General features: G+C 37.2%; 2 protein-coding genes across 4 annotated transcripts in view; one reads left to right on the forward strand and one right to left on the reverse strand.

Moving 5' to 3' along the window:
• LOC115212794 (baculoviral IAP repeat-containing protein 6) overlaps nucleotides 1–3,890 on the reverse strand; it is a 142,537-nt gene extending 138,647 nt beyond the window's left edge. The window contains exon 1 of one of the 2 annotated variants that reach the window (XM_029781493.2): nucleotides 3,495–3,890. In XM_029781493.2, coding sequence (XP_029637353.1) covers nucleotides 3,495–3,717 — 223 coding nt within the window. In that variant the 5' untranslated portion in view covers nucleotides 3,718–3,890. The remainder of the gene's footprint in view (nucleotides 1–3,494) is intronic. The other variant, XM_029781494.2, reaches the window with a different exon arrangement.
• Nucleotides 3,891–4,277: 387 nt separating this feature from the next.
• On the forward strand, nucleotides 4,278–17,682 carry LOC115213452 (tubulin-folding cofactor B). 2 transcript variants are annotated; one of them, XM_029782430.2, is made up of 7 exons: nucleotides 4,278–4,577; nucleotides 7,538–7,675; nucleotides 10,159–10,252; nucleotides 10,843–10,975; nucleotides 13,225–13,280; nucleotides 14,344–14,416; nucleotides 17,562–17,682. In XM_029782430.2, exons 1-7 carry the CDS (start codon nucleotides 4,458–4,460, stop codon nucleotides 17,671–17,673), a joined length of 726 nt encoding a protein of 241 aa, XP_029638290.1. In that variant the 5' UTR covers nucleotides 4,278–4,457; the 3' UTR covers nucleotides 17,674–17,682. The 2 variants fall into 2 exon arrangements, with proteins under 2 accessions (XP_029638290.1, XP_036359582.1); XM_036503689.1 differs by lacking the exon at nucleotides 4,278–4,577 and adding an exon at nucleotides 4,685–4,835.
• The last annotated feature ends 1,310 nt before the right edge of the window (nucleotides 17,683–18,992 follow it).

The raw sequence follows: 18,992 nt of genomic DNA on the forward strand, positions 1-18,992 counted from the left end.
CTCATGCCCTTCCTGTTACCAAGCAAGCAATAGAAAATCTACACACATACATATATACACATGTGTACATATACCCACATATATGTATACTATATATTATGATGGCTTATGAATAAAATTAGTCTGTATCATAATCAGAAAAGCAGAGTTGAGGTTAATGGTATGTGATGGTTCAAAATAAGGCTTGCTAAAACTGAGATGTATCAAGTACAGCACGTCTTTTATTGGTTTCAAATACTGAACTCCTCCCATGCTGGAGCACTGCTTCAAAAGTTGAGTGAAATTTCTCAGACTCAGTCTTTTGTTTTGTACACAGAATGCAAAGAGGACAATGGTGTGTAAAATATAACTCAGTCAGGATATTTCTGTTCAATTTTATCAATTTTAATCCTAGTCTAAATCTACTAAATTTTACTGAAGATATTGGTCAACATTGTAGAAGGCAGTTGGCAAAGTGCTGTGCAGCGAACACGCAAAGAACAATGTGGGTGTGAAACTAAAATAACGGGTACATGCCTGCGCCCATTTTATGTGTGTATATATATCATCATCGTTTAAAGTCCGTCTTCCATGCTGGCATGGACACACACAACTGAGTACATAAGTGCAAAACAAGGTGGAAAAAACAGTACTCTAATACTGAAGGTAGAGTAATATGCTTTTATTAAAGCTGCAAAAACATGAAATTGAGTAACAGTCTTGTGATAATTTTGCAGTTTTAATAGAAGTGTGTGTGTGTGTGTGTACACACACATTTGCTACTCATTATCTGAAAATGAACGTCTGAAGAAATATTGCATTTGTAAAATACACCACACATTAGTTTGTAAATGTGCACCTTGCACGTCGATTCACGATATCGATTTATAATCAAATACGTTTCATAGCTTCATAAGGTTCAATCTATACACGAACCTATGTTCATGTATTTAATTGTAAGAGAGGTGAATTAGTAACTCAATATAAGACTAATATCTCGTCATTTCACAACTAGTAATATTGTGTTAAGAGAGGGGAAAAAATCAAGATCGAATTCCCTGAGATTTGAACAGAAGATACAGACTAGACACCGTGAGGCATCGAAATAGAATTTGATAAGAATTCTTTTAAGCGAGACAGATACAAGGCGCTTCTTGATTTCCTTTGTAAAAGAGTGTTTCCAATGGTGAAAATTTGAAAGTTCTTATGGGCGAAATTTTGGAAGTTTTTAATGGTCAAATTTATTACTATCTATAATATAATAAAGAAAGCTTCGTTAGTAATGATACAAGAGTCTGCAACAATCTTTTTTGATACATATCCATAGGTATCCATCTATACTATCAAGTTCATATCTTCACGTTTAAGCGAACCTGAATGGGATACAGCCCAGAATTTAGCAATAAAGTAACTGTTTCGGGTTATTTACTGCCAAACTGTTCGTTCTTCGATTAACATTCGATACTCTCGGAAAGTTAATAGATATACTTTGCTCACGTTAATTAGGAATGTTATCAAAATATTTGGTACGTATTTATTAATGACAACCACGCACTTGCTTCATAGGATTTGCTCCTTAACAGTTTCACTTTGTCACAAATACACTTCTTTTTATTTTTGGCCTGACCCAGGAAACGAAGTAGCGCCGAAACAAAGATCAATTTTGCAAGGGTAATGAAATTTGGTCGATAATTCATATCCCCGCCCACTTAGCACTTTATCAACTCAGAAAAAATGTATTTTAACACTGGCACAAGGCCACAAATTTTAGTGGCAGGGATGTTGTCGATTAAATCGATAGCAGTTCTTCACTGGAACTTATCTATTGATCATATTAAGGACGAAAAGGTAAAGTCGACACAAACAGGGTATTCTGAATTCAGTTCACCAAAGGATATAACTAAATGCTGCGAGGCATATTAATCAGGCACTATGTTCCTGCTATCTATCGCCTGTAATATGTTCCTGGTTAGACACAATACCAATTTTTAGAGCAGAAAAGATATATACTTCGTTGTATCGACACGAACACATTACCAATATCTATATTAGCGACCCTTGTACTTTGGTGTAGGATGAAAGGCGATTTACAAAGACCGCAGCAATTATTGCATTTCGAATAAGCAACAGGCAAATTTATGAATAGAGGGAGGAAGTGAGAGGGGTGTAGTCGCATGAATCGTCAAATATGTTACTGGTACTTATAATAATAATGCACCAAATTCTCATAAGCACGTACCCAAACAGCTATCAAAATTCCGTAATTATTACTTTCATAGTACAATCTATAAAGAGGTTCAACAGTTGCTGATATCCAAATCACTAACACTGAGTTCATCGATCATTTCCTTCACCCTGGACCTTACTTAAATACGGCAACTAGCAGACGGTTGAGAAAATAACGAACGGGCAAACCCATCCTCGACTTCAATAAAACGCACACAAGAAACAAAAAGGCTTCAAATTTCCAGAAGCAAAAAGTATGAAAAGGGTTAACGTTCATGAACTTCCAAACAAATTTTGTTCTCTACAGCTGCTTTTTGCGTTAGGTGGATGAGCGGAAGATGACAAGAGAAGTGAAATCGTTTCAATCTGGAATCGAAACTTGGTCGGAAGATTCAACAAGCAAGCGAATTACATGTCTGCGACGCTCAAGAATTTGGGTTGCTTATGTTTCACCAACCACTACACCAATGCAGATAAATTAGCAAAAATATTAATAACTATATATGCATGCACAAGTTTTATATAATACACATACAGACATAGATACACGCGTGCGCGTAAGTACAGTTGATGTGTGGCATCGAGTGTATCAGTATGGAAACGCACTAGACAAAAATAAAATAAAAAAACGCTCGTTTGGGATTTCCTTTTTCTCTATTTTTTTTTTTATCTTCTATATATATTTTTTTTTCTTTCGAAACAAGTGCAGCCATTGATACAAGACAAACATCAGCAGTGATACATACACTGCATGCAACAATGCGCAGCAGTGTTCACTTCCGTGGGGGCCTGCAAGAATGACAAGCAAGAGGTTGTAAATTATTTCACGAGCAAGGGACATTGCACAACCATTGGAGAGAGATATATATATATATATATCAAGGGACCTGAATGGAACACTGAACTGTGCAAACCTGGCCACAATATCAGGGACCATAAATCTGAATAGATTGCATTACAAATTAACTCCCGACTTTGTGGTCATCGCTCGTATATGCGAAAGAAGTATTTTTGAAAAAAATCATATAATTTCCGTTTCCATGCATCAGTGAACAGGGATAAAATGTCGAAAAGAAATGAGAAGATGGTTTAATAGTTCATTTCTAATTGACAAACTCTTGAAAACGAGATAATTAAAGTGAATGACAACATAGAGATAGTAAAAGTCGTACATAAATTGAAGGATCGGTTTTAGACTGTAACTCCATCACAAATTATTCCCCCAATTTATAACCATGGTTAACGTAAAAAAAATGAATTATCATCGAATATCAATACGTTTTGCTTACCCGATAGGTTTGATTCTTTTAGTAGACAACCAGATGTGACATCATATACTTTCAGTGTATGTGCTTTTGTGGCCACGATAATTGTATTGAGTGTTGGGTGGTAAGTGACTCCAGTGGCAGCTTCTCCTACAGATAAACATCCGTCTTCACCAACATACCACTTAACCGTGGTCGCCATCTTAGTATTACCACTCTTGCCACGGCCGCCTATGACATCACTCATAAGCAGATAATATTCTCATAACGAGTCTACAGTAAATATCACCAAAAGTCATTTATATATTTTTTTCATTCAACGGGAAATATTTTAGCGAGCTTATGTAAAAACCAAGAAAACTAAGCGTTTATTTTTTTTTTAATTCCATCACTGTTTCGGTAGTTTCCGTCAAGCAGTCGCTGCGTTAAAAAAACCGTCTGGCATAGTAACAATTCGAGAACGAGGCTTAATATAGTTGCCTGCGATGAACTTCCTTCGGATATAATTATCGGAAAACTTCGAAATAAATTAATTCAAAACGTTTTGATAAATAGTTTTTAATTTGATTAAAAACTATAGAAGTAGTCTCATATTCAACTCTTTTTTTTCTCTCGAACTGAAATTTTCTTTTGAAATTTTTCGTTTCGTAAGCTATAAACTATGTGTAACTTCGGTAATAATTAATGCCACCTTAAAAAAAATTATGACTAGTATTGAGCAGAAAATGTTTTGTATTGTATATTATATTTGCAAGTTTGCGGATATCTTTCCTGAATTTTATTTGTAATGTTTACCTCACTTCCGGTAAACGCTCCGCAGTGAATCGTATGTCACTTGGTTGTGTATTGAGATATCGAGGAACTCTCACCAAGCTTTTCTCCTGTTTCTGATATTCCTTTATTATTGTTTGTCATTTTTTTTTCTCCTTTCTCTCGGAAATATTTACTTAAAACTTTCCTCTGTCTCTCATCATCTGAGCTTTCAGAATGTCTGAGAACTTCACAGTTGTCACAGCTCCCTATGTGGAACTGACCATAACTAGCAACATAAGTCCCATCACTTCTATAAAACGGTTTCCCAAGGATTTGACAATCGCTGATTTAAAGGTAACATGTCAGAAGCGAAATTATTCTTTTCCAGTTTGCTCTCTCTCTTCTTATTGTCATGCGTACACTTCATGAAATGATGACCAAGGTCACGGTTTACCGAGTTTGACCACAGACAGACGTCTTAAATGTTGGTGATGGTGACGTTTTGATGTGTCTAACCCCACTCTCTCTTTCTTTCTATCTTGACATTCCACGATAATTTCATGCTCCTTTCGGCTTCAACACCACACCAACCGGCAGACTTTCGGAATAACTGTCCATACGTTGGAATTTCTGTTTTTGTCGAGCTCTCTCCAAATTGTTTTTGTACAGAACATGTCAAAATAATCGCGCTGGGGTAGACATTTGAAAAACATGGACTAATTTTTTTTGGTACTTGTATCGCATCCGCGTGTGCTCAACCGGGACCACTCTGCGATACAAGTACCTTTTTTTAAGGCTCCCCCAACTCTATTGTTTTGAAATATGAAATACACAAAAAAAAAATGGAAAAATCTCGAAAAAGACGGAAATTTTTCAACTAATGTCGGACAGCCATTCCGAAAATCATTAATGTTGTTTTTCTTTCTTAAATATTTTTATTATTTTATTTGATTGATATCATTTATAATCGTGGCTTGGAGTTTTAGTTTCTGTTTGATATTTTTAGGAATCCCTGCAATCTTTAAGAACACAATCTACCGATCAGTTTAATAATCAGCACTTTGCTGTCGCCAATGCAGCATTTCTCTTTAACGATCAAAACGTTTAACTTTTAATAGCTGTACCGGAGGCTAATATACGTACACTACTGCATTACATGGCTAAAACAAGTTCAACAAGCTCAAAGTACCATAAAGGAGTGTACATAGTACTATGTCATGCAAACATAAAACCTCTCTCAACAGCTTAACTGTAAATAGGTACAAGAGGGTGGTGTAGAACATGCACTCCACCCCTTTTCTTTTCTTTTTTTTTTCTTTGAAGAATAAAGATAACGAAAAGGGGTGTGGTGCTGTTCTACACCTTTGTCGCAAAATCAGTGTTCTTATCTGCTCACTATTCTTATCAACTGTTTTAATCTTTGGTTCATAAGAGAGCCTCTATGTAGACATTTGTTGCTAAGAATAGCATCTAAATCTTCCTCAGATCACAGCCTACTTAAAGGCAAGTTCCACAGTTTACTGTTTATATTCTGTCAACAGCACTGCTGTGTCAGTGGCTAGGACACCTTATTCTCAAAACGGCTTGCTTGACTGAAAATAAGCACAGCACTACTGCCTGCAATTGTCAAGTGTTTTGTTGGTTTTGCAATTCTGCATTCAGCCCTTTTTTTTTTTTTTTTTTTTTCTGGCCTGAAAAAAATGGGACTATAGCTTGGCCTTCAAGGCCCACTTCAAAGCTGGTGCGATTGATATCATTAATGTTCCGCTTAAATTGCAAAAAGTCAATGGCTTGCAGTAAAGATGTGCTGCGAGAAAATTCCAGAAGCCTGATGTTCTACTAGTGTATGGTTTACTGGATTGAATACAATATGAGGGATGAGAGGAAGGGATAACAATAGAATCAAGAATGCCTTTGTGGAGTGCCTTCTCTAGAACTCACTCTCAACCCAGAGTTCCCTAGTTATCTCAGTATTGCCACCAACCCTCATCTTTGGATTTGGAGCATGATTCTAATTACAGAAGTGTTTTAGATCTAAGCTTACCATATCTAACTCTTGGTGATGGTACAAACAAAGGAACTGCTTCTCATCCTGCTAGAAATAGCAGTTAGATTTCCTTCAAACCACATCCTACTATCTTAAAAAAAAAAGACACATTGGATAATGAAATAAAGGTAGCATTATAATAGCGTCAATTATTTTGATCATAGTCTGTTTCATCTAGGCAAACTTTGGTATTAAATAATACTAACACTATGTGGAAACCTTTTTTGACCACAGACAGTAGCAAGATCAAACTGAGATAATGTGGAACGAAGTGTCTTGCCATCTTTCCAGCTGCCCCCACTCTTATATAATGAGGTAATCATATATCTTCTCTACAGCAAGACAGCTCTGATTACCCTTGGCATAAAGTCACCTCTCCTCTCACCTAGTCGGGGATGCTTTTCCTTCATTCTTTTCTGCCTTGCAAGTTATTTGACAACCTCTCTAGGGCTTGTGACAAAAATAGTACCCAGTACACTCTGTAAATTGGTTGACATTAGGAAGGGCATCCAGCCACAGAAACCATGCCAAAGCAGACACGGAGCACAGTGCTGTCCTGCAGTTCACTTGACCTGTCAAACCATCCAACCCATATCAGAGGGGAAAACAGGCCTGTTATACTTTAGTTAGTTGGAGAGGTTGAGTAAAAATATGAGATGGGGAGAGAAATGTGAGTAGAGAAGAAAGAAGAGAGGAGTATAACAATACACTAAGGCCAAGTGCATCATGTGGTTAGTTGAAGGGAGAGGTGAAGAGCAAAAGAAAAAAACAGTGAGAGAAGTGTTAATAACTTGCTGTAGGATGGAGGGGGAATGGTGAAGAGAAAGAGAGAAGACATGAAGTGGGGAATTACATGGTTAAAAAGTTTGTTGAAGAAGTAGAGAGAAAGAGAGAAATATAAAGTGCTTAGCAGAGGGAAATTTTAAAATCATGTAATATATTATTGTGACTGGAAGTGAAATAACTTAGCAAAATAAAAATGCAAACCTTCCTTTCTTTCTTAAATAGCTTCTCTTAATCACAGGTCCCTCTAATATTACATTACTAGAGCAAGTGTTTTGACATCATGTTGCTATTCATATTGTTAACAATGTACCTCAAAATGAAACAGGACATCTTGATAGCCCTCTTATCTGTGAAACATTTTAAAATTATGGTAAGGTGTCTGGAATTTTAACTGTTTTCCTAAGTCGCTGTGTTTCTCTAAACCTTCATTTGCAATAGATCTGGATATAAAATATCTATTTTGTGTTATGTACATTTCCAGATGAAATTAATTCTGTTAACTGGTGCCACAATGAATATGAAGCTCCACTTGTATCAAGCAAAAAGAAGTATTTGCAGTATGGATGAAGATAGTTCTCTTTTAGGTTCCTATCCAGTTGAAGATGGCTACATTTTACATGTAAGTTCAAAGATTTTTTTTGTGAATTTTCCTAATGTTCTACTAGTACTAATGATAATGATAAGTTTTTAGGCACAAGAGCAATAATTTTGAAGGTGTGGGAATTCAGTGATATCATGATCTTGAGTACCTGACACCTGATGACAAATTTGCTGAAGGAGAGCACTTTGCTCTCCACTCTCATTTTCTTTTCCAAATGAAACTTTAAAATGTTGATGAGGATGGGACCAAAGAGGAATGTGTCTGTTGTCAATCCATTCATGTTGCCCATCATACAACCCCTTTTGCCATAGCAACCAGACAGATGAACACTGCCTATTCTGCCTTGATAAAGGCAGGCAGTGAGGTGATCTTCACAATGATGTCAGCCATTAGCCAGGTTCTTCGTACACATTACAACAACTGTTCAAATCTACAAGCCAGCAATTCCAAGATGCTGCATGAAAGTATGCAGTACATTTCATCACTCTGCATGCGTCTCAGACAGTCCCATCTAGCGGCACTTCTGTGCCTGTAGATTATCTCAGAGCAGTAGTTCCCCTTGGTAACACTGCCAAGCCAAGAATTTCTGGTAGCTGTCCATAGTAGTCTCTTCAGAAAAGAAGAGACCAGCCAGTTCATCCTCATTGACTGAGAATGCTTTTACTCTTACTTACCACTGGTTTTCTCTATATTGTTAAAGTGGAGCTTCTACCATTTTGATGAGGAGGAAACCTTTAATTATATAAAATCCTACCACTTGGCTAGTACATATTTTATTAACCTTGGTATTATGTAAAGCTTAGTTAATCACAAAGGCAGTGAGCTGGCAGAATCATCGCACATCAGACAAAATGCTAAGCAGCATTTCTTTCTGCTCTTTAGATTTTGAGTCCAAACCCCAATGGTATCAGCTTTGCTTTCTGTCCCTTTGGGTCAGTAAAATGTAATACCAACCAAGAACTGAGGTTGATGTAATTGATTTATCCCTTTCCCTCAAAATTGCTTGCCTTAAACCCTGCAGTGAACCAGCTTCTCATTCAGTGAGATTATTGTGGTCTCTGTCACTTTTACATCTGCCATGGAAACCAAGTAGTCAACATTATGAGTCCTAAGGCTCAAGGGAAAAAAAAATAGAGATAAAAGCTTTACAAATACAAAGGGGTATAACTTAATATAACATGATAATTTTACTACCTAATCTGACATCTATAAAAGGCCACAAATTTTTTTGTGGCAAGGAATATAATCAATTATATCAACTCCACTATAAGTCACCATATTTTATTGATCTTGGAAAGATGAATGGCAAAGTTGATCCCAATAGGATTTAAACTACAATGATGATAAAAATATTTCTAAGACTGATTATTGATCAGAAATTTGGAGAGAAGGGTGTTGTCATTGTACAGACACCAGTACATGACTGGTACCTATTTCATCAAACCAGGAAATATCCTTCTGTTCAATATTCTATTGCTTTATCACTGCTGTATTTGTAGCAGAAATTTCTATGGCACAGGTCCACAATTTAAAAGGCTGTGTCTAAGATCTGTTTTATATATTTATTAATAAACTATCTGTAATTGTGTCTGATTTGAGGATACAAATTACTTGAACAAAGTGATCCAGAAGTTACCAGTCATCAGTGCAGTTTCAAAAATCTCAGATTTTGTGACATTTGTAATTCCAGCCATCATATGACAAAAAGTAACCACAACTATTCACCACAAAATCCTGAGTCCACAATTCAAAACACTCTGGTATTTGACATCTCGATTATGACAAGTAGTAACTAGTGACATGATACTTTTAATAAGTCATGTCATTGTGTTCAATGACCAATGTACAAACTTTTAGAAATTTGGGAATGACACTTTTTATATTTGATGAAAGAGCTGTCTTATTGACTACCATATTTCCTGATTTTGCTTTTTTGTTAGGTTTAGATGCAGTACTGTTTTGCATTGAAAAATTCAAACAAATTGAAATTTAACAAATTTTCTGCTAATTTTTTATTTTAAACAAATTTGGCCATTATTTAGTCATTTTTGAATGAGACATTGAAGGCACCTACTTATCTTCCAGTTAATGTTCTGAAATTTTAACAGAAACACTAAATTTTACCTATTTATGGCCAAATGTAAAATGTGTAACAAAATATGTAAAAATGTGTGAACTTTTCTATCTATTTTCATTACTATGTGAGTCTATGTTATAAGGTAATAGTTATACAGTTGATAAAGGTAACACTTTTGTTGCATGACTCAACTGGAGAAAAACCTTTTTAAAGTAACTATCTGTACAGTATGTGAAGTGCAAGTTCCTATTATGGTAAACTCCCCTCATCCTACCAACTCTGCAGCTTTTCTTTCAATATTTTGTGTAATAAAGGTGACTGCTATAGCATTTCTATCTAGCTCACATTTTCCTGCACTATTTACAAATACAAAATACTATCATGTACTCATATAGCTTTCATCCTTAAACCCTTCATATTACAGGTGACTGATGATTCTGTAACTCCTGTTGATTATGTAGAGTGTGACGTAGAGAATCGCTATCAAATGTCAGAAACAGAATATGCCAAAAAGTCAGGTAAATTTTATTATTATTTTTTGTTAATATTTTTTGTGTTATGTAAATATTGGCACTTTGTGTGTATGTGTGTGAGAATACACCCAGAGGGTGAACAGGTTGGAGAGAGTTCAAAGAGTTATTAATTACCACAATTAGTAACCAGGTCTCTCTCTCAGGGTGAAATGTAGACTGTAGGATGCTCGTGAATGAATGTCTCACTATGTGGTAGTGAGGTGTGGGCCCTGAATACTGAGGAATTGCAAAGACTAGAAAGAAATGAACTAAGGATGTTCTGTTGGATATGTAATGTCACTGAACATGAATGCTAAAATATAATTATGTTGAGAAAAATTAGGCATAAGAGGAATCAGATATAGTGGGTATGTGATGCATATAAAGGCAATTATATAAAGAAGTGCCACTCGTTGAAAGTGGGTGAAACCTGTGGAAAAGGAAAACCCAAGAAGACAAGGGATGAAGTAGTGAAAGCTGATTTCATGGAGATCATCTCATGGAGGAGATGTTAATAAACCAAGATGATTGAAAAATTCTTGTATTTGAGAAGAACCGTAATAAAGAAGCTGTATTTTTGCCATTTTCATTTGCAGATAATTTCCGGGCTTACAAAGAAAAGAATTTAAAAAATCTTTCTGAATTGAAAAACACAGAAAATTTAAAGCAGAATGAAGATAAAGAAAAAGAGGAGGAGAAACTAACTGAATCATTTAAAATAGGAGACAGGTAAAAAAAATTTTACTGAAAATGTGAGATATATTGTGTTATTTATATTTGTTTCCTGTTAATAGATTTAGCTATGAGGTCAGGAGTTGAAGATTTGCTATAGTCACTACATTCTGCTTGTATCCATGGACCTCTATGTAGTCATTTAGCCTGCTTGAAATAACAACCACATCTTCCCTCAAATCACACAACTTTAAAAAAAAGAATGACCTCCTTGGGTAATGTAGTCCTGGATACATTAAGTCTGAACAAAAGACAATTGGCGGTAGCTTGAACACCTTAAATTACAGATCTGGTTAATAATGGCTGATATGGAGTCAAATATAAGCTATAAGCATCATGTAGTAGTTACTACTACATGATCTGAATCCAAAAGAAGGTCATTCAACAGACTGGCAAAGATTGAATAACCAACAAGCTTCAGTCACTGGCTAACAGGTATGTTATCTTCTATAACAGTCAGGGGTAAACTGTAGCCTACATGACTTTCTAAATAGTGTGCCTAATGAAAACTTTTCTTGTATTTTTTTTAGTAATGTAGTCTGCCTTATGATGAACCATGTCACATGCAGTTCTACAGCAATGAACTGCTTCTCTAAACATGTTAATTGCATACCTACTTCACTCAGCCTTGCTCATTCTACCCATCTTTTCCCCTTTTGTTGCCTTTACTATGTTTCACTTCCCAGGCCCCACACTAAACACTATTCAATACTTTTTCTTCTCATAATGTGGCCCACTGGACTGTCTTCTTTATTCATATTTTTTTCTAGATACCAATCTGCAGATGTTTCACTGAACATCAGCTAACTCAATCTCACCTGTCTAGAGTGACCTGCAAAAGTCATTGGCATTATCCTTCTGCACATGACTATTCATTTTTTTTTTTCATCTAGTTTCAGCTCACGAGCTGTGACCATGCGGGGGCACCGCCATTTGGTGTTGCTACATAATTTTACTTCACGAATGTTTTTTAGCAATTGACATTTGGTGCATGAGACAGTTTGATGCAGCTGCCCTCATCTGCACCTCCTGCCGCGAAGTTGGTTCGTCTGGGACACCTGACAAGAAGAGGTCCAGCTTTATTTTGAAGACACCTACATCCACCCCATGCAGGTCTCTCAGGTCCTTCAGGAGGACATTGAAGAGCTGTGGACCTCTGAAGCCCAGGCTATTGCAGTATCTTAATAATGAAAATAGAAACTGGGAGTCTTGATGTGATTCATCATCATCATCAACCCTTGTACATTACTGCCTTGAGTCACAAGACTTGTAGGATCAGTTTCCATGGCCTATAAATGTTGACAATTACAGCATTCCCCAGAAGCATACTCCAGCCCATCATAGGGTTACTCATTTACCCTGAGTGGACTAGAATAGTATGAAGTGAAGTACTTTGCTCAAGAACACAACACACTGCTCATTCTATGAATGAAAATCACAGTCATGCAATCGTAAATATAATACCCTGACCACCAGGCCGTGCACTTTGGCTGTGATTGACCAGTCAAATATTTCCGAAATCACTCTCAACCACAAAATGTTTTTTTTAGTTATGTCCCTTTACGTTCTGGCACTCTAAGCGCAAATTTCTTGAGTTCGCCATTCATCTTTCTGCTGTTGATAGACTTAGTACCAATATTGATTCATTCATATCCTACAAATCTATGGCCTTATGCCTCAGAAATTATTATTGTTATTGAACGTGGCCGTTGCCAGTGCCGCCCTGACTGGCTTCCGTGCCGGTGGCACGTAAAAAGCACCATCCGATCGTGGCTGTTGCCAGCCTCGCCTGGCCTCCGTGCCGGTGGCACATAAAAAGCACCATCCGACCGTGGCCGTTTGCCAGACTTGTCTGGCACCTGTGCAGGTGGCATGTAAAAAGCACCCACTACCCTCATGGAGTGGTTGGCATTAGGAAGGGCATCCAGCCGTAGAAACATTGCCAGATCAGACTGGGTCTGGTGCAGCCTTCTGGCTTCCCAGACCCCAGTTGCACCGTCCAACCCATGCCAGCATGGAAAGCGGACGCTAAACCATGATGATGATTGTTATTCAAATTCCACCAAGTTCAGCTTTACTTTTCATTCTTTCAGAGTCAATAAAATAAGTACCAATCAAGTACTGGGACCAATGTAATCAACTTGCCCCCCTCCCACAAAATTTCAAGCCTTGTGCCTATAGTAAAAAGGATTATTATTATTGTTGTTGTTATCATAGTCATTATTGTTATTTCTCTTTTTCAATAGATGTAAAGCAGAAGTTAAAAACCAGCCTCCTCGAACTGGAACAATAAAATATCTTGGTATGTATATTGTTCTTATCTTGTGTTGATCTTTTATTGATTAACAGAATCATTAAAATGTCAGACAGAATTCCTTACAATATTTAGTTGTTATGGTTCTTTGTATTTTGAGTTTTCGCGGAGTGGTTGGCGTTAGGAAGGGCATCCAGCTGTAGAAACACTGCCAGATCAGACTGGAGCCTGGTGCAGCCCCTGGCTTCCCAGACCCCGGTCGAACTGTCCAACCCGTGCTAGGGTGGAAAACGGACGTTAAACGGTGATGATGATCCTTCTTAGGTCATCTTTGCTTTTCATCCACCTGTCTATTGCATAAGATATTTGCAACATGAGTTAGATTATTTTGTAGAGCAGAGGTTTTCTACCATTTTTTCCCTGTGAGCCCCTTAGTTTCCTATTTTATTCTGGTAGACCCCCATAGCCATTTGATGTTTAAAAACTAGTTTATGGATACTTCTTTCAAAATTCCTATTTTGTTAATCACACATTAAGTTGTGTAGGTTGAAACTATGTAAAACATCAGAGAAAGAAACCGAGCTGTTTCTTGCAATACATACATCTAAAGCAAAATCTTTTCATGAACCCATAAAATTCTACTATGGACCCAATGTACTATTTTTCTTGTGTGGCCCCCAGAAATCTTTTTATGGACCCTAGTTGAGAACCCTTAGTGTAGAACATGTGGTGCGTGGGTTGTGTTGGGTGATGATTCATGTTTTGTATGTGTGCTGTGAAGGTTGTGTTAGGTTATTACTTAGTACTTCTGTAGAATAGGAGTTGGCAGTATAGTGTGGAGAAGGAAGTGCCTCTTCCCAGCAAACTTCTTGAAAGGTGGATGAGATTTCATGCATGGTTTGAGTTAGTGGACCTACTCTGAGCATGCTCCTGTAGACTGGAGAAGGACAACTAAGAGAGACCAATGTTTTAAGGGGTTTCCACATGTAATCCCCAGTGATCTTTAATCAGTAGAGCATTGGACAAAATATCTTATTTTCAATGTCATGTTTTTGTTTTTTCCTTGTATATTTTATTTGTTATTTCATCATGACTTGTATTTTACTTCAAGGTCTTACTGACTTCCAGCCTGGTCACTGGGTTGGAATACAATATGACGAGCCTGTTGGAAAAAATGATGGCAGGTAGGAAAAACATTATCACTATCATCATCATCAAGGTGGTAACCTGGCAGAATCCTTACCACACCAGACAAAATGCTTAACAGCATTTCAGCCATCTTGTTCTGAGTCCCAATTCCGCTGAGGTTATTGTCTTTCATCCTTTTGGGATCAATAATTAAACCAGTCAAGCATTGGAGTCAATGCAATCAACTAGTTATTCCCAACCAAAATTTCAAGCCTTGTTCCTTTAGTAGAAAGGACTACTACTACTATTATTAGTCTATGTTTGACTTTTGCTTTACATTTGCACAAGCTGGCTCCAAGTCTCACCCAGAGACCTCAAGAGACAACAAGTTGGAAGTTCGTGTTGGTGTTATGCCTAGGGTGCCATATATTTGGTTTTGTACTTAGTGTTGTACTAGTGAATGTCTAAAAAAACCATATGAAAATTATGTTTGTTTTAAAACTTGAGATTACATAGAAAGTATTTTGCATAGTATATGAGCAGTTCCCATGAGCACTATCTTTTGAATTTCTGCCATTTTGGGGTTTCCTGATATCTGAGTTAGGTAGCAATCAGCCCCTTTTGCTATCATTCCCAGGGCACCTATGACAACAGGTATTGTTTTAGTCTTCAGGTTCCACATTTTGCTGATTTCTATTTCAAGATCTTTGTACTTGCTCAGATTATGGTAGGTCTTGACAGATACGTTTATATCGATTGGGACAGTCATATCAATGAGGAGGCTTGTTTTTTTTTTCCATCATCATCATCATCCTCCACTTAACAGATTAGACTGTTGGAAAAGAAAAGAATCCTAACATCGGGCTACAACATGTAGCCTTAGATGTCAAGAACCCTCTTATTGGGTTACAGCAAGTAACCTTAGATGCCAAGAACCCTCCTAAGTATCCTAGTTGTCCCTAATAACACTGTTATTATTATTAATAATAATAGTAATAATAAAAGATCTGGAAATAGAGATGACCCATGTGGAGCCTAAAAGCGAAAACAATCTCTGTAATAATAGGTGTTTGTGAAATGATCAAAACACATGCAGGAAAACATGCACACAAATACATAACCACAATTCCAGAACTTATAAAACAATATACATAACATTGAGAAAATATGCTAAGTATTGCACACAGAGCTGTGCTTGGTAGCAGAATGAAAACACTCAATAAAAATACTACTAATAATAATAATAAGTCAAGGCTAGCAATTTTGATGGTTGGTGACAAGTTGATTACATCAACTCCAGTACTTGATTGGTACTTTATTTTATTGACAGTGAAAAGATAAAAGGCAAAGTTAACCTTGTTATCATATGTATTCGAAACATAAAGAGCTGGAAGAAATGTCACTAAGCATTTTGCCTGATGCACTAGCAATTCTGCCAGTTTGCCCCCACATACCCACCCCAAAACATTTAGTGGAATTTCCAATTGACCATGCCTCCACTCTTCTCTCACACCCTTGCAAACTTTACCCGCCTACTCTTTCCAATCTTCTGTCACAATTCTCTCTTCTACTTACTTTCTTGTACCTAAGGAACATAGCTGTACACCTTGTCACCATACACTTTATCTCTGGCCACACACACGCAAGAACACAAAGACCAACTGTTCCTGTGTATTGACATGAAATTCTTCCATGACTGACTTCTAGTTTTAATTGGGTGATATGGAGTGGGAGGTTTTAATTAAGTATCAGTCATGTACTGGAGTAGGTGTCAAGCTGGCAGAATCATTAGCGTGTTGGACAAAATGCTTAGCAGTATTTGTTGTGGCTCTTTACATTGTGTTCAAATCCCATCAAGAGGACAAAAAATAGATTTTATACTCATAATTCTTTTTTTTTTTTGTTCTTGTGTTGGCCACATTTTAAAAGCTTGACACTATTTTAATTTTATTAAACCTGATAATTTGTCCAGTCTCCTCACCCCTTTTCAATACTCATAGCCCCACCCCTATGTAAAACACTGGTCTAGAATGTTTGTGTGGTGTGTGTATACAGCAACAGCAGCAGTGTTTCTGAGGTTGGGACTATTTTCATTATAGTATGACTACATGGTAAGAAGCTTGTTTCACAACTACATGGTTTCAGGTTCAATCCCAATACATGCACCTTGGGTAAGTTTCTTCTAAAGCCTTGTGAGTGGATTTGGGAGACAAAAGCTGAAAGAAGCCCATTGTGTGTGTGGGTATGTGTGTTATTGTCACTTACCCTTAACTTCATGTGATAGCTTTAAAACAAATGTCACCATCATGTAAGCAGTGTCCTTTGTTTACAGTCTTTAAAATCATGTAGTCATGGGAAAATATGTTGCTTGGAAACAGACGAGGGTTGGTGACAGGAAGGGCATCCAGGCATAGAAAATCTGTCCAACCCATGCAAGTTTGGAATGGTAGATGTTAAAAGCAATAAAAAGAAATGTATCTGGAGATATGCTGTGACTGCGAAGACCCGACAAATAATGTGAGTTCATGGCTGTTTCCTGCACCAGCTTCACATAGCAGCCACAGCACATCCAAAGTACCTTGGATCACAAGACGGCCTGCTGTGCTTACCTTGGATTGTAGGATGACCTGCTGTGCTTGAGGGGACCTATTGAGTCAAGTACATAAACATCAAAATAAAAATCAAATGGAAATTGTAGTTGTGATACTTGTGTTGGTGGCACGTAAAAAGCACCAACCAATCGTGGCCGTTGCACATAAAAGCACCCACTACACTCACAGAGTGGTTGGTGTTAGGAAGGACATCCAGCTGTAGAAACACTGCCTGATCAGACTGGAGCCTGGTGCAGCCTCCTGGCTTCTCAGACCCTGGTCGAACCATCCAACCCATGCTAGCATGGAAAACGTACGTTAAACGATGATGATGAAGAAAATGTTACTTGTTCTTTGTATAGATACTGTAGCTATTCATATCTGAGTATTTGTTGTGGCTTTGAAGAGTCATTGAGTTGCTGTTCATGCTATATGATAAATGTGAGATCGTCACTGATTGTGATGTGTAACATTTGAAGTGATTTTGAGGGGTTTGATTGTGTATAGCTCCAAACTAGAAAGCATGCGGTATCATATTGTTTTCTTAATTGAATTATGTTATGCTTGTGTCTGTTATTTAAGTTTTATTTGTGTTTTCTTTTTCTTCCAGTGTCAAAGGTAAACGGTATTTTGAATGCCTCATGAAGTATGGTGGATTTGTACGACCAAGTTCTGTTACTGTTGGTTACTTCCCTGAGCCAGATGACATTGATGAATTTTGAGATGGCAAATGAAAAAGATGTAATACAAAATCAGAAAAATAAACATATATACATATATATTTAGAAGTACATCTGCATTCATACACATTCTCCCTTGCACTCATATTTATTTATGAATGTGTGAGAGTTGTGTATGTATGTATATGTGTTTGTGTTTATATATGTATATATGAATATTTGAATGTGTGTATATATATATATATATATATATATATGTATATGTATGTATATTATATACATATATTAAATAGTGGATGTTACAGAGTGACTCAAGGGTTGAGAGTTTCCTGCATTAGCACTTATCAAACTAGTTTCAAATTATGGGAATTGCATTTATATAAGCCAACTAAAATGATAAATATAATTCTCTGGTTTGTGCTAGGATACATTATAAAAATAATTGCTATGTCACATTAATAATGTGTATTTTTTCAAAAACTTTGCCTGTTAAGCACTTCAGTAAGTAAATAAATAAGCTAAAATAGGGTTACAGGAGGGGTATACATGCACTTATATTCACACAAATGGGCCTATTTATATATATGCATGCATAAACATACATACATATATATATACACACATACAACTACATGTGTATATAAATGTGTGTGTGTGTGTATGCACATGCATATATAAGCATGTGTGTCTATATATATAGATATGTGGATAGATGTCTCCCCCCTCCTCACCTATCCTTTCTCCCCCCGACCCCTACTTCTTCAGTCCTTCATCCTTTCACCCCTACTCCTCTTTCTCCCTCCCTCTTCCCCTTCCCTCTGCTCCCTCACTCCCTCTCTCCCCCTCTCCCTCTTTCCTCCTTCATCCCCCTCCTCCCCTTCCTTCTCCCCATCCTCTCCTCTTCCCCTTCTCCTCCCCTCTTCTTCCCCTCCCCTTCTCCCCCTCCCCCTCTTCTTCCCCTCCCCTTCTCCCCCCCTCTTCTCCCCCTCCCCCTCTTCTCCCCCTCCCCCTCTTCTCCCCCTCCCCCTCTTCTCCTCACTACACCACATGACTTTACACATCACATCACATATGATGTGCCATACTAATACACACACCAACTAATACATACTAATACGTACTAATACATACTAATACTTACACCAACCCTATACATACACACGTCCAGACCCCGCATATGCACTTATACTCTCTCACACACACATACCTATACGTACTAATACATACTAATACATACTAATACATACACCAACCCCATACATACGCACGTCCAGACCAATCTTACGCACTAATACTCTCTCATACACACACACACACACACACACCCTTATACATACTAATACATACATCAACCCTATACA

The sequence above is a fragment of the Octopus sinensis genome, linkage group LG6 (genome assembly GCF_006345805.1).
Source record: "Octopus sinensis linkage group LG6, ASM634580v1, whole genome shotgun sequence".
Lineage (NCBI taxonomy): Eukaryota > Metazoa > Mollusca > Cephalopoda > Octopoda > Octopodidae > Octopus > Octopus sinensis.

Excerpts from the sequence above, each read along its gene's own strand:
- LOC115213452 (XM_029782430.2), top strand. The coding sequence starts at position 4,458 with ATGTCTGAGAACTTCACAGTTGTCACAGCTCCCTATGTGGAACTGACC. Across the intron at positions 10,976-13,224 it reads TCATTTAAAATAGGAGACAG|ATGTAAAGCAGAAGTTAAAA; the intron begins GTAAAAAAAATT and ends CTTTTTCAATAG. Across the intron at positions 13,281-14,343 it reads TGGAACAATAAAATATCTTG|GTCTTACTGACTTCCAGCCT; the intron begins GTATGTATATTG and ends TTTTACTTCAAG.